Genomic DNA, 15,499 nt, shown 5'->3' with positions numbered 1-15,499 from the left:
ACATTTTAAGTCTGTATTTATGTGGAAACCTGTGGAAGGGCTTTTTATTCTGTTCTGGTCATTAATTTATCCATCCCCTCACCACTGGAATACCATTGTAACTCTTAATTGCCCTAACTCATGACACTTGGGTGATATCCAGCTTCATTATTTTTTTAAGAGACCAAGAACTTCTTGGTTATCTTTCTCCTTTTTCACTTACATATATACCTTAGAACAAATCTTTCCTCCCTTGCTGCATCACCCTGTTCTGAGAGTCCAAGACATCAGCACCAACACTAGACAAATTTGTGAAGAACCGGGCCTGTAATAGCAGTGACACAGCCACGAACATAGCAGAACCTTTGGTTATTTTGCTTTTTGATTTATTTCAAAGTGTTTTATAGCTCTCTCTGTAGACCTGGCACACTTTAATTTCATGATTTATTGCAAGCCATATTCTCTTAAAACTTAAAATTTTGTTCATTACTAATCTATTAAAGCACAACTGAGTTTCACTTTGTATTGAGAATGAAAGAAAAAGGTCATACCTACGTTGATTTTAAAAGGCTGACTAATTAGGGACCTACACCTGTGATCCTAGCACTGGCAAGGATGAGGCAGGAAAACCAGGAGTTCAAGGGCAGGCTGCATTATATAAGGAGTGCACACACTGCGCTACAAAACAAAAAGACACAGGCACACTTTGTGATAAGGTGTAAAAACCAAATAATCTTTTCCCCTATCATTAGGGTCCTAACTAGCCACAAATTGCCTAGCTCTCTGTTGGGCATAACATCTTGTTGTCTATCAGGTAAAACCTTAGGAATGCATTATTAGCAGATCACTAACTTCCATCAACCAAAAAGAAAGGATGTCATGAACTATTCTTAGTTAAAGCCCATGGAAGAATTATCCCCTGCTTTGCTCTAACCCACCAATCTCCTATTGCCCCTAAGAAAGCGCCTGAGAAATGCTTCCTTTCTGTTTTGTTCTGTGACTGTTAAAGCTTGTGTAAATACTTTTATGTTGAAACATGTTTTCCAGAGCAATCTGAGTCAAGGCTCCCTAGCCATAATTATCATGATAATTATTTTGTTCGAATTAAACGCAGTCTTATTCTCATTGAGACGATAGTTTTTTTTCCACGTACAATTTCCAGTGTTAGTTTATTAAATTAGTAAGTTTTCCTACATTTGGATTTTTCTGTGCACACAACGCATCTATGAGCTGTCATTTTTATTCCCTCCAACATCATATCCTTTATTATCCTTTATTTTCTCAAATTATCAAATAAAATGTCATCATATGAATCTTGGAAATATATATTTTAAGTTGTGTTTTAGTTAAGGTTTCTATTGCTGTAAAGAAACACCATGACCAAAACGGAAGGGGAGGAAAGAGTTTATTTATTTGGCTTGTACTTCAGCATTGCGGTTCATCACTGAAGGAAGTCAGGACAGGAACCCAAACAGGTCAGGAACCCAAATGGGAGCTGTTTACTAGTTGCTCAGCCCATCTTATATAACCCAGGACCACACACAAAAAAAGGGCAGTCCCTTCACTATGAGAAAATGCCTTACAGCTAGATCTCATCAAGACATTTCCTCAACTGATGTTCCTTCCTCTGATGATTAGCTTCTGTCAGGCTGACACACTAAACCAGACAATGTATGTTGTAAATTCAGTAAGAATATGCTATTAAGTTGGGTCTCTTCACTGGCTCATATTCCCCCCAACCACTTGCCCAGAGAAGACTTCTGCAATTCCTCCTAAACCGGATGCAGCTGAAAGTTGACCTTCCACAGAGAAAGCTGCTTAGCTGGAACTGCCTTGGCCGCTAGCACTCAAGGTAACCTCCGAAACCCCTCCCCTCAACCCGATGCAGCCAATCACCGTCAGGTTCGTAACCCTGCCCCTGGACAGACGTAGCCAATCAGCGGCCGCGTCTTTTGCGCGCCCTGCTTGCAAAGATGGCGGTGTCTGTTGGCGCGCAGGCTGTTTGCAGAGCCGTTTCACAGCTCCCGGGCAGCAAAATGTGAATGCGGCTGGAGGAGGGCGCCACCGGAATGAGTCGGCGAAGGAAGCATGCGGGCAGCCCTGCCAGGAGGAGCACGCCGCGCAGGGCGGCTGCCGAGGACTGCGGCCCGGCGCTGGAGACGGAGGCCCGCTGGTCCAGGGCGCCCCGCGACTCCCGGCTCTGCAGGGCGGGAGCGCGGCCTTTGCGGCGGCAGCAGCGCCAGGAGGCGGCTGACGGCGGGTGGAGCCCGGGAGGTGAGGGGACGGCGGGCGGGGAGCGCGGCCCCGGGGTGGCCGGTGGTGAGGAGGGGGCGGGGAGCGCAGCCCGGCCGTAGGCGGCGGCGGGAGCCTTGGGCTGCAGAGCGTTGTCCCCTGAACTGGCCTTGGCTGTTTTCTGGTTGACTCTGGTTCTGGGCGGGGCCTGTGCCTTGAACAACCTCGGGCAATTGGGCAACTAAGCTTTATTTGTTTATCTTTTTATTTATTTCTGCATTGTTTTGCTAAAGGGTCACCTCAAAGCTGTTTCCTCCCGGAACTTGCTAGGAATAACATCCGGTTAGAATAGCAAACCAATGGCGCGTTCCTTTTTGATAACTTTTGGAGTTAGATTTTTTTGAAGATTATTAAGCAAATAGGTAGCCAACTCATAATCTTTCTGGGAGTGTCTTCTTAAATTACAACTTCTGTTAACCATGCCTGCCTCTGCTATGACAAAACAAATCTGAGAAAGGAAATAAAATCGTAAAAACTTAAGTTATTCTAGACAAAAACTTCTCTAGACACTAGGAGCAAATCACTGTTTTGGGGAGTAGTTCATTAGAGTATAAAATTGGAGTAAAGTTGATAGGAGCTTAAAAGAGTTGAGGGCTTCTGTTTGGGTACATTTTGAGGTTTGCAATATACCTAACAGTAAAGCTTGTAAGGTTAGTAACTCAGTGACCAGGTGCTATCATTCTTGGGCCTATGGCTTTTTTTTTGGGGGGGGGGGACATTTCTATTATGGTTAAAGTCTTTAAGAGACAAGATTTATATTGGACATAAAAATTAATTTAACCTGCTATTTGACTTTGGCTTTTGTGAAGTTATGCTTAAAATGTGACAGTTGTCATTCTATACAGGAAAGTATGAGACACCAACGAGAGTTCTGAGAACAGACGTATTGTCCTGTGCCTTCAGTTCTCCGAATGATCCAGATGGACAGAACGATATCTTCTGGGATCAGAATTCTCCCATGACCAAACAGTTAGGTAATCTGTTAAGATTTTTATGTGGTTAAATGTTTGCTAAAGGATTAGTGTTTGTAAAATTTTAGTGGGGTAACATCGGAAACTTTAATACAGTGAGAATCTTTCTCTCTAATTTGCACTTTGGTGCAGAGTGATTTAAGTTGCATCAGTTACAGTCATTTTCTAAAAATAAGGACTGATTTTAAAATTGTTGGCCTAAGATTTATGCAAATATCTGTTTCTGTAGGTAAGGGAAGAAAGAAGCATATTTCCAGTGCATACACTGATGAGATTTCACATATTGTCAATCGTATTGCTCCTCAGGTAAAGACAGCAAGTTTCATGGTTTATGAAACATTGCATGCTTGTCTCCTCTCATATTCAAAATAATGTATTTAGAGCAACAAAGGTTACAGTTAGCCTTTCTATTTCTGAGTGCATGTCTTGAGTAATGGTACAAATTATAGAATGAACACCCAAATCTACAGCTTCTGAAGTTTCATACATTTTTTCCCTGGTACCTCAGCTCAAACCCAAGGACTTCTGCTAGTCAAGTGCTCTTATCATGATCTATGCCACCAGCCCACCCCATATACTTTAAGTCATCTCTAGGTTATGTATTCCTTAAACAAAATAGTTATTTGTTATGCAGTACTGTTGAGGGAATATTAAAAAGAAAATGTCTGTATATGTCCCATATGTTTAGTCTGTTGTTGGTTAGATGTGGAACCTGCAGATACAAGTAGTTATTTTGTTTTAATTCTCTTGGAGTAGGATTTGACCAATTGTGTATTTTTCTTTAATGTATTTGCCAGCATGCTGCATTTTCCACATTGTATTTTGAATAAGTTGTATAATAGGTCAAGCAATGTAAATTTCAGTTTTTAGTTGTGTGTGTTGACTGTCTATAGTACATATTTCTCCTATTGCAGTTGCTCTTACTAGTTTTCAGTGATTTATAAAATCACCAAGACACAGTTTAAAACTAGAGAGATCTCTCAGTTTAGATAGAGGCCTCATGCAACCTTTTCTGTGTGACCTGACATCAACTGTTCTGAGTTTCTTTTCTTTCTTTTCCTTACTTAAATAGTTTCTTCTTACATTTTTTAAAAGTATGTGCGTACACGTGTATATGCACATGCATGTGCTCTCATATACATGCGCATATGTGCATGTGTGTGCATGCCCACAGCATGTGTGGAGGTCAGAGGACAACTTGCAGGAGTTAGTTCTCCTTCCACTCTCTTGGTATGATTCATGATATCAATGCTTAATTTCATGAAGTACGTTTATACTATAATATTACTACTTTGTAGGTTAACAGTAAATCATTAACTAAATCAGAGAAGCACAGAAAATAATAGGTTTGGGCTGACCAGACTGGTGATAAAATGTTGAGTGTACTGTTGGTGCCTTCACTAAATGGGCTGGAAATAGCGTCTCTTGTGAAGAAATGGCTACTTCACACGAGTAGTAGCTTGAGTCGCTGAACACTACATTGGAATTAGTTTATTCAATCATCTACTGAGTATTCTCAAAGCAGGTTGACTGTTGGCAGCATTAAGATCTTTTGAGAAGTGTGATACTCATAATTACAAATATTTGAGGTTTTCTTAGTTATTCTCAAATCCTTTCTTTTCCTCCTAATGGTTTTAGATTTCAGTTTTTAAGATGTGCACTTGCATATTCGACAGTCATCCCATTTTCACTAGTGATAACATACCTTGTATTTAAGGTGATATATCTTTCTTCATTTCTATAACTATACAGTGTGCTCATTAAGATCAGTTGAAGGACTTGACAACTTGTATGGCACCAAGGATTTTCTTAGGAACCTGTACATTTAAAAGAAGCTTTTACAAGTAGTACATAAATATATAGAGGATTCTTGGTATATAAACTTGAGTGGGCATGTACCTTTGTCATGACTTTTTGAAACTTTGTATAAATTTAATTTACTTGTAAGTGGACAGATTCCATAATTAAATCATTAAGAATGTTACTTGAAAGAGTGTTGTTAAAACAAATGGGAAAATATCTGTCTGTCAAATGAACTGACATTATTATTTTGCAAACCTAAAGTTAAGTAAAGTTGGGTGTGCGTTAAGAAAACTACTTGCTGATCCATTTCCAAATTATAGAAATGTTTTCACCAAAACCTTCAAGTAAGTAAACATAAAGTGGCATTTCCTTTTTTAAAAGTTTTGTCTTTCATGATGTGTACATGCAGGCACACACTTTGCAACAATCAGAGGACAACTTGCTTTTTTTTTACTCTTTGAGCCATCTCCCTGGCCCAGTGTGATTACATACTCACAATGATAAATTGTAAGCTCTAATTAGAATAACTTGTAGTCTAGTAATAAGGCCATTTTTAAACCTAGTCTGATCTTGTAACAGTTCTCAGGCTTCCTAGTGCTGCAACCCTTTAAAATAGTTCCTTATGTTGTGGTGACTTTCACCCCTAAATTTATCTTTGTAGCTACTTCATAACTGTAATTTTACTACTCCTATGAAACATAAATGTTTTTGGAGATAGAGGTTTGCCAAAGGTTACAATACACAGGTTGAGAACTGCTGCTTTATAATAATCCTCATTCTGTAACTGTCTTTGTGATTAAGGAACTGAAAATTACAGGCAAAAAGATCCTACTTGAAGTTTCTCTGTTTCCCCATTCTTCGCTTTAGCCTTGACTTTGCTATATAAAATCTGTAGTCAGTTTTGACATTACTCTGTCTGTGCTCAATTTAAGTCAAGGCAGAGCTCTCAGTTCTTAAAGTGACGATAAGAAAAAAAAAAATGGAGAATTAGCACTACAGAAAGAATTCTGAATATATTCTTATTTTCTGTTCTGATGGTTGTACTTATTTTTTTTTTTTTTTTTTTTTTGAGTATTTTACAACTGAAATGTTACTTTCCTTTTATAAAATGTTCCTTTATGTGTATATAACACCAGAATGCACTTGATAGGGAATGTAGATCAAACCCAGGTTGTTATAAATGTTAATTGAGTATTTATTAGAGCTTGAATATTTCTCTTTACTTGTGGGAGTATATATACAGCCAGTGATATCACCAGAATTCTTTCTCTTACCCTTGATCTGAACCTCTCCTTTTTCTTGGGGAAGGGGAATTGGTCACTTACGGTGCTCTTATGTTCTTTTTTCTTCCCTATTCCCAAGGACGAGAAGCCAGTGACAAACTCCATGCTGGGTGTGTGGATTGGTGACACTGCTATTCCTTGTACTCCTAGCATAGCAAAAGAAAAATCAAGAGTGAAAATCGGCTTCACAAAGTGAGTTCAGACTGCACCTTCTTATAATTCAGCGAGGCAGATATTCTTACTAACATTGTAGGTTTTGGAATTAACTGAAATAGTAAATATTTTTGTTTTGATATGTAAAATTCTGTAGTTAAAGACATGCTTTTCTGAGAGTTAAAAATTTTGATGTTTTTTGTCACATCAAAATATACAAAATGATAATTGAGTAATTCTTAACTTTTTAATTAAAATGTTTCATTGTTGCTTTAATAGGTCAAAAACACAAAGTCGAGAAAAAGAACTTATGAAATTGGCTAAGCAGTTTGATAAAAATATGGAAGGACTTGACGTGATTCAAGAGCAAGATGGGAGGAATCATGATTTTTTCCAGACAGCTTCAGAAGTGGGACATTTACACAGTCGTAAAGATTCTGTACAGATGGAAACAAATGATAAAGTTCCTGAAATCAGTTGTGCTCTAGTAAACAAGCAAGTGGAAGGAAACACCAGGATATCTATGGCAAAGGAGCAAGACAGCAATCAGAAACCCTTTGACCATAATGTTGAAGCAGCCCTTAATGCTATTTTTGATGGCTCCACTCAGATGTGTAGTGGACAGCTAAGCCAAGATCTGTCAGATGCATTTTTGAAGAATAGTAAAAGTACTTTTGTAAAGAAAAGTAGCTTAATAGAAGAGGAAATCATTACTAGTGAAACTCTGCTCACTGAAAACCTGCCAAATAAAACTCCAATATCACCTTCCCCTCAGGTAGAGACTGCCTTACTGCAAAAATCATGTGTGACTCCCTGTGCTAAGAAGCCAGGAGCATCTAATACACATCCTGATGGGTTGACTGCTAGTGATTTTGAGGATGACTGGGAGAGCTTACTAGGCAATGAACTTTTCCTAATGGAGAATGCTGAAATGCTTGAACTCTCTCCTTCCACAACTGCCCAAGTTACTGGTCAGAAGGCGATTTGTACTGTTATTGCTAAAAATGATACAATCACTTCAGGAGCAAATATGCATCTAGGTGGAAAGTTAAGAGACTCAAAAGTAACTTTGGATCATCCTTCAAAGAAATGTAACAGAGAACTAAGAAATTCTGGAAGTTATACATTTTTATCACATCTAAGTGATGATGAGTCAAGCAAGTTAACATTCACTGGAAAAAAAGTGAGGGTTGAGAAACCTTTCAATAACATTAAAGATGAAGATTGTGTTGATGTTGCTAATCTTAACAGAGAAAAAGAAGATAGTCGTAGTAAGTGTACGTTTAATGTGCGTGCTTGTGACAATTCTGGTTCACATACAAGATACCCTAATGAACAAAAGTATGGATTCAGTGTAAATACGCCTTTGAAAGCATTTGTTGACACTGCCCCCCGTGGTTCTGTATTCTTGGACAAAGAAAACAGTATTTGTAACATAAATCAGACTAATGGATTGAAGTTCAGTTCTACCCTTGATGACTGGAATGATCCCTTGGTTGCCAGTGAAATGGTTAAAGCATGCAGTGAATTAGAGACAACCTGGGAAGCAGATGACGTAGATGATGATTTGTTATATCAGGCATGTGATGACATTGAAAGACTAACTCAGCAAGAGAACAAGCTCAGCAAGCAGTCAGAAAGTGTAAATACCACTTCTAGACAGGGATCCAGAAATATCTGTACTGCATCTAAACAAGGAAGCCAGTCAGTGCCTTCTAAACATTGGAACTTTGTCAGTTTGTCAGTGCCGCCATCCTTAACAGGTAACTCCCAGATACATAAATCAGTGAAAGTGGAGAAGAGAGACCCATGCGGAGATGACCCCAATATTTTGGATGCTACAACAAATTTGTCTGTGTGCTCTGGGAATTCATTTGATAATCAACGTGTACCAATACAGGTGAATGGCTCAAAGTATGTCCTTGCAGGAAATTCAAGTTTGAGTGTTAGTTTGGGTCGAGTGAGCACAGAAATTGTTACAGATACGAAGTTCAGTACTCATCAACTATCTCACAACACCTTATCAGATAAAACTCAGAATGACAACAAAACATTGAGGTTTTCAAAATATACATTTAAGACCAAAAATCCTCAGGTTCTTTGCCAGTTAAATCAAAATTGTATAGCAGGAAATACGCCTGCTAGGAAAATCTTTCAGGATTTAGAAAAAAGGGGGACTGTCAATTCGTTGCTTGCGGCTAATCCACAGCAATCTTCAATAAAATATTCTGAGTCTTTGAGGTCATCTTCTAAAGGTATGTATGAAATAGCTGTCTTTGAAAAGTATTAATGTCCATTACTTGTTTTGACTAAAAGGTATAACTAGTATCTGATATCAAATTCAGTGCAAGTTTTGACAAAATTAATAGGTTGATGCAACCTTTTTAAAATTGTTCCATTTCATCTTTTCTAATTGTTTTTTATATTATTCCTTCAATAAATTCCATTAATCACACCTCAGAACATTGTATCTTGAAACTGTCCACCTTACATATAATATTGCTACCATCCTAAATTTTATGTCCCCATTTATATTCTAATCTTCAAAAAAAGCAAAATAGACTTTTAAAACCACATGAGAAAACATTTGTATATATAAGGTAATCTTCAGTGAATGACTCATATTTCAAATAAAATCTAAAGCTTAAACTAATCTGAAAAGTCCTGAATTATCTTTCCTTTACCTGCCTCGCGTTCTAAGAATAAATAAATAATAAGTTGGAGTAATTATTTTATTTGATAGTACCACTTACAAGTTTTGTATATGTCAAGAAACTTTAAATCAGCTTATGTTGTACAAAGTGATGTTCAGTTATGACTTTGTGTGTGTGTGTATCTGTGATATTTCAAGACAGGATTGCTTTGTGTCACTTTGGAGCCTGTTCTGGAACTTGCTCTGGACCAGGCTGGTCTCAACTCACAGAGGTCCACCTGTCTCTGCCTTCCAAGTGCTGGGATTAAAGGTGTGCATCCCCACCACCTGTCACCTGTTTATAACATCACTTTATCATAGTTGTTGCCTCCAATTACTCCTCTTCCTAAATAGTCATACTTCATGTCATTTTGTTGTTGTTACATTCTTTAATCATTCATTGATACACAATAAGGTTGGTCATATGACTTGGCTATTTTCAATGCATATTTCTATAATAAACATGGTATACAAGTATGTGTATCTATTGTAAGTTCATTTTGATTCCTTCATGCCAACAATAGTGTAACTAGTCTTAGCTTTTTGAGGACTCTATACTGATTGCCCTAGTGATTACACCAATATATACATAGATAGGTATGTAATTTCCCCCCATCAACAGAGTATAAAATTTCCTCCTATCTCCACACATTTGCCAATATGTGTTGTCTTTCCCCACCTTGATAACCATTCTAATTGAAGTGAGCTCAAATTCAAGCATAGCTTTGATAGTTCCCTCATGGTTAAAGATGTTGAACTTGTTTTTTTAATGTATGAATTTGTTGAATTGTACTTGTTTTGGGATTCTTATTCAATTTGCCATTTGTTCTCTGGGTCATCTGGGTTTTTCTTGGTTTTTAGTTGTTGAACCCATTATATTTTTTGAATATTAGCCCCTGTGTAAGTAAGTACCTGACAAAGATATTCCCCATTATCTAAGTTTTGTCTTTACTGTGGTTACTATTTACTCTGTTATATAAATATTTTATAGTTTGATGCAGTCCTTTTTGCGAATGCTAGGTATTTTTTCCACTGAGTTGTTGAGATTCTTTCCAGAAACTCCTCCCTGACCCTGTATTTTGAAGAGTCGTACCTGATTTCCAGTAGCTCAAAAGTTCAGATCTTACTTTAATACCTTTGATCCATAATAGTTTGGTTTTTTATTTTTTTTTAAAAAAAAAGGTAGGGGGAGACATTACATGTTGATATCCTAATTTTTAAGCACCATTTATTAAAGAAAAATAAGTCATCTTGAATGTAAGTTTTTAGGCCCTTTGTAGAGAATAAGCTGCTTGGGTCTGAGTCCTCCTGATTTTTTTTTTTTTTTTTTTTTTTTTTTGAGTGACCTATTTTTCCCATATAGATGTGATATCACTCTTTCATGAATCTGATAGGAGAAGAAATTATTCCTTCCCTCCTCTCTCTTTGTGGGGCAGTGTTTATTAAGACTTAACAATATAACTTGTGTTTTGGAGGAAATATAATGGGTTGCTAAAAGAATTTCTGTAGTGGTTGAATTGTATATTCTATATTTGTCCTTCATTTGGTCTGTGGAATAGGTAAGTCAGTGTTACTTGTTTTTCTGCTTGAATGACCTGTCTGACAAAAGTGGGATATTATGATACTAAAATTATCCTTTGTTGCTGACTAGATATCTTTGTCCTATTATTAAGTTGACTTGTTAACAAAGATGATGGGTGCTCATATGCTACAGCACAAGTGTGGGGGTCAGAGGAAACTTCAAGGAGTCAGTTCTCTCTTCTGCCATGTTTGGTGATCAAACTCAGGCTTTCAGCCTTGCTGGCAAGCACCTTCTCAGTCTCTGTTTACCACGTAGGTCCAGCTTTTCAACTCTTGTCATGAAGTGTAGCCTTTTTACCCACTGAGCCATCTTGTGGACCCCAAGTTCTTGCTTGTGTTGTTTTAATTTGGATTTTAAGATAGAGTTTTCTGTGGTTAACACTGTCCTGGAAGTCACTGTGCATCCTCAGGCTGAACTGAAAATTTCAGGCCTTTGGTTTTAGTCTCCTTGAGTGTTGGGATTACTGTCACACCCAATCTTCACCATTGTCTTCTGATAAATTTTTCCTGTATTAAAACACAGTGAGCTGTTTATGCCCTCTCAGTATGGCTTTGTTTGGGCTTTCAAATTCATTTTGTCCTTGCAATTTCATTCTATGTGTGTTAGCTCCTGAGATCCAGCAAATACTTAGATCCTATTCTATAGTCTGTTCTGAAGTCTGTTTCTTCTAATTGGAGAGTCACAACTGTTAACATTTGGTGGGATTGTTCCACAGTATGAAATTATTTCTTTCTTCATCTTAAAGATTTTCTGTGTACAACTGCTTGAATCCTTCCTAAAATTCACTTCTTTTTTAGCTCTTCTATTAAAATTCGTCACTTCTAAAACTTATTCTTTCTAGAGCTCTTGTACGTGTTCATTTTTTCTTCATCTATGCATAATATATTCCTTTGGTATAATGATTCTCAACCTGTGGGTCACAGCCCCTTTGGGGGTTCAAAGACCCTTTCACGGGTCACCTAAGGCCATTGGAAAACACAGGTATTTTTACATTACAATGCACAACATTAGCAAAATTGCAGTTATGAAATAGCAACAAGAAAAGTTATGGCTGGGGAGTCACCACAACATGGGGAGCTATATTTAATGGTCACAGCATTAGGAAGATTGAAAACTGCTGGTTTGATATCATCTGCAGTGATGACATAGTGGTCATAAATTGTTTTAGTTTATCATTGAAGATAAAGTTATCAAAGGATAACTTAGCTATGTATGTGTGTATAAGTAATGGTTGATGAGTAATTTTTGTTGTTAAAATATAGCAGACATGCTGTGTCCTGATTTTTTTTATTTATTTTTCTGAGTGGTCTTTTGTTATAGCAAAGTGGTCTTTTTTCTGGTAGGTTTATATCTTTGCATGTAACTTGCTACTTCTACTAGCTTTCAGTATTTCCCTAGATTTTGGACATTTATGCCTTTCCTTTATTGAATGGACTTTAAGTGCTTTTAGTCCCACTCTTCAACTACAAATGCTTTGCTATTTCTTTGAGGTATTACATGTTGCAATCATGTTTAATTGCTGTTGGAATATACTTCCTGAGAAATTATTCCTCAACTTTATCTTCAAGTCCTTGTGTTTTTTGTCTTTTAAGTACTTTCTATGCATATAAAAAGATATGTTTCTGTACCTGTTGAGTTATTTTAATAGAGAGTTGGATGATACATGCTTAATTTTTGCATTTCCTTAATAAATTATAACTTCTAATAGTATCTATAGGTTTCCTTTAGTCTGTTTAGTGTCTAGGTAGTGTTTGTTAAATTATATGTTTGTTCAAGTTAAGTAAGTATTGTTTTTATATTGATGGAAGCTTGGGTTTGTTTTTTTTGCAATTAGATAGCACAGTAGGAATTCTATACAAATTTCTCAACCTTGTGTAATTAATTGTATCTTTTCATTCCTGACAATGTGTATAAGACAGTGTTGTGAAATTTGACAAATACCACCAGATTTCCTTTCAAAATGCTAGACAAATTTTGAAACAATGAGTCTTTTTTTTCCATGTTACAGCCCACTATGTCCTGAAATGTTAAGTAAAAATTGATGTCAGTCTATTATTGTTATAAATATTATGTTTATTTTAAAAGTAAATATACTATAGCTATTTGGGTAAGGTTTCTGAAATAAATTTATTGCATATACTTTTAATTCCAGTAAAGACTTAATCCTTGTTTGCATTTTTTGTAAAGATATTATTTGCCTTTCATCCTAGCAATTTTTCTTTTAGATTTGTTGATACTGTTTAGTCTTCCTAACTAATATTGGCCTTACTAGTGTTTGTATTGTTTGTACTCACTCTCCCTTTGATATGTCACAACCTAGTCTTCAAGGAATATCCTTGAAATAAAACCCACGTAACTGTTTGTGGCTTAAGGCCAGAGTTAGTAAATTTGCAGCCTTTTTTATACACTGGTGCATTAAAAATATTTAAAAATTTTTAAATGGTTTTTAAAAATATAAATGAGGAAATAATATCGATTTGAAAATGTGAATCATATGAATACATAAAGTTCATTCAGACATCTGATTTGTTTACATATTATACACGACCTGTTTTTGTAAAATGAGTAGAGTTGAACAGTTGTAATAACATATTGCTATCAAAAGTTAACCTTTTTCGATCCTATGGAGAATAACAATTGCTAAACCTTATGACTTAAAGTAAAGTAAAAAAAAAATTAAGACACTTGGATGCTTAGTACTGTGCAGCAGTTTGACTTTGTAAATATATGAATGAGAGAGAATGAATGAATTAGAAGAAAGGCTGATGTGGAGGCATTTGGCTGTCCTTATTTTATAGTGTTATTTTATACATTTGAAATTGTTTTCCATATTATCAAACTTTTAAAAGATGGCTGTATTCTTTTATACCTTTGTGGATTAACTTGTTTTTTATAAAATATATTTTGGTATTTCTCTGGGATGGTAAATAGCTAAAGTCTGGCTTAGGAAATGACAGGCACCAGAGTTATCTGAAGAGTTGGTTTGAAATAATCTTTTATCCTTTCCTATTTCTGAAGTAAGTACATGATATTTTGAGTCTCCTTTCTTCAGCAAGAGGAATATGTGTAAAAAGTTACAAATGTCCAGTCTTGCAGGGGTCCCTGCAATAATTATTAACTCAATCCCATGTGTGCAGTAATGTTTAAGATATGACTACATTGAAACTCTTTGTAAAGTGCATGTGACATTCATAAAGATGGGTTCTATAGATAACTACATATGGCATTTCCCTAAAAATAGATTGCCAAGTTCATGCTAAGGTTTTGAGCCAAACAGTAGCTGTTACCATGTCAGCTCCATCTTCTGAGCAGGTAACAAGTATGCATACCTTCCTTTGAAGGAACAACCCCGGTGTAGTTAACATTCCTGCTTCTCCCAGTGCTTGTTTGTGAGCAAATGGGCATCTGTGCCTCTCATACAGTTTGATGTGAGTGATTTCATTTAGTCACTCATATCACTCTTATCTTTTTCTGATAACTGAAATGTAAACTTTGTGACCATTTTAATGAGAAAAGTACCTGTTACTATTCTATTCAGTTTCCCTTCATAGTTTTTTGTTATCCCTTCCTTTGCTTTCCCTTCTTCTTGTTTTGTTAAGACTGTCTTGTGTAGCACAAGATGGCCTTGAATTCAGTGTTCACTGGGTCTCCCTCCATCTCCAGACAGCTGGCATTGCAACCATGACACACCACTCTCAGCTGTATCTGAAGGAATGATAGCTTAATTTATAGTGTTTTTACTGTCAATGTTTGTATCACTTAAAATCTGATGTTTAAAGATTTATATAGTCATAGTATAGATGGTCACACTGTTTGCTAAGTCTTCAAAAACCAGCTTTTAATCAACTTAAAGTTTTTATTGGAATGTGGGTATGAGCAGGGACTTGGCATCCTCCTGATATAGAACATTCTATTATGTGTGTACATGTGATTGTGTATGTAATGGTTGTATTAATAGTCAAACCAGTGTGATGAAACGGCAAAAGTTATATCATAATCAGGATGACTGATACATTGTAAGATTAATCCCTGTGCTTTGTTTAATTTTTAGATGAAGAAGAGAGGAATAGAAAGTATTCTCCTGAGGAAATTCAACAAAAAAGGCAGGAAGCACTGGTTCGAAGACAGGCAAAAGCACTGGCTTTGCCTCCTGCACATCCAGCTCCCATTTCACTTCTGTGATGAAATTTGACTTAGACGGTTTCATATTAATAACTATCTGTGATAGGACTTTCGTTCTTGATTTCTCTGTGAGAAATTTAATGCTGAATTATAAAGCATGGGCTTCTTTATTATTTAATAAATCAGTGTTTACAATGGAAAATGAAACTTTCTTGGAGATGTATGTGAATTATGTATATGTTTTGGAAAAGTTAATAGTTATGTATATACAGAGGGAAGTACTTGTCTTTATTACATGTGATAGCAGCTGAGCATCAAAAATAGACAGCTGTAAAGCTTCTAACAGATTAAAATGACTAAACAATGACTTAGGTGTGTAGTATCATTTTCTGTTACTTAATGCTTTTTACACATTGACAATTTTTAATTACTATTTCATATTGCTGGTGGTCTTGCTAAAAAGTAAAGAACTTTTTTTTTAATTACTGTTTTCAGTAATTAAAGAAATAGGTTTAAATCTTAACTTTTCTAAAGGTGATCCAATTTGAAAACATTTCACTGTTAAGAAAAAACACAGACTGGCATTAATTCTGGTGTAGCCACACACATACAGACACACAAA

At 36.3% G+C, this 15,499-nt stretch overlaps 1 protein-coding gene across 2 annotated transcripts; it reads left to right on the top strand.

Annotated features, from left to right (window-relative positions):
• Positions 1-1,918: 1,918 nt before the first annotated feature.
• On the top strand, positions 1,919-15,244 carry Etaa1 (ETAA1 activator of ATR kinase). 2 transcript variants are annotated; one of them, XM_051200570.1, is made up of 6 exons: positions 1,919-2,253; positions 3,117-3,245; positions 3,472-3,548; positions 6,408-6,520; positions 6,761-8,736; positions 14,807-15,244. In XM_051200570.1, the coding sequence occupies exons 1-6, from the start codon at positions 2,022-2,024 to the stop codon at positions 14,935-14,937; spliced, it is 2,658 nt and encodes an 885-aa protein (XP_051056527.1). In that variant the 5' UTR covers positions 1,919-2,021; the 3' UTR covers positions 14,938-15,244. The 2 variants fall into 2 exon arrangements, with proteins under 2 accessions (XP_051056527.1, XP_051056528.1); XM_051200571.1 differs by lacking the exon at positions 1,919-2,253 and having other exon boundaries at positions 3,118-3,240.
• Positions 15,245-15,499: the final 255 nt, after the last annotated feature.

The sequence above is a fragment of the Phodopus roborovskii genome, unplaced genomic scaffold (assembly GCF_943737965.1).
Source record: "Phodopus roborovskii unplaced genomic scaffold, PHOROB, whole genome shotgun sequence".
Classification (NCBI taxonomy): Eukaryota; Metazoa; Chordata; class Mammalia; order Rodentia; family Cricetidae; genus Phodopus; species Phodopus roborovskii.
Note: the sequence above shows the minus strand (reverse complement) of the source record. Positions and strands in the feature narration are given on the sequence as shown.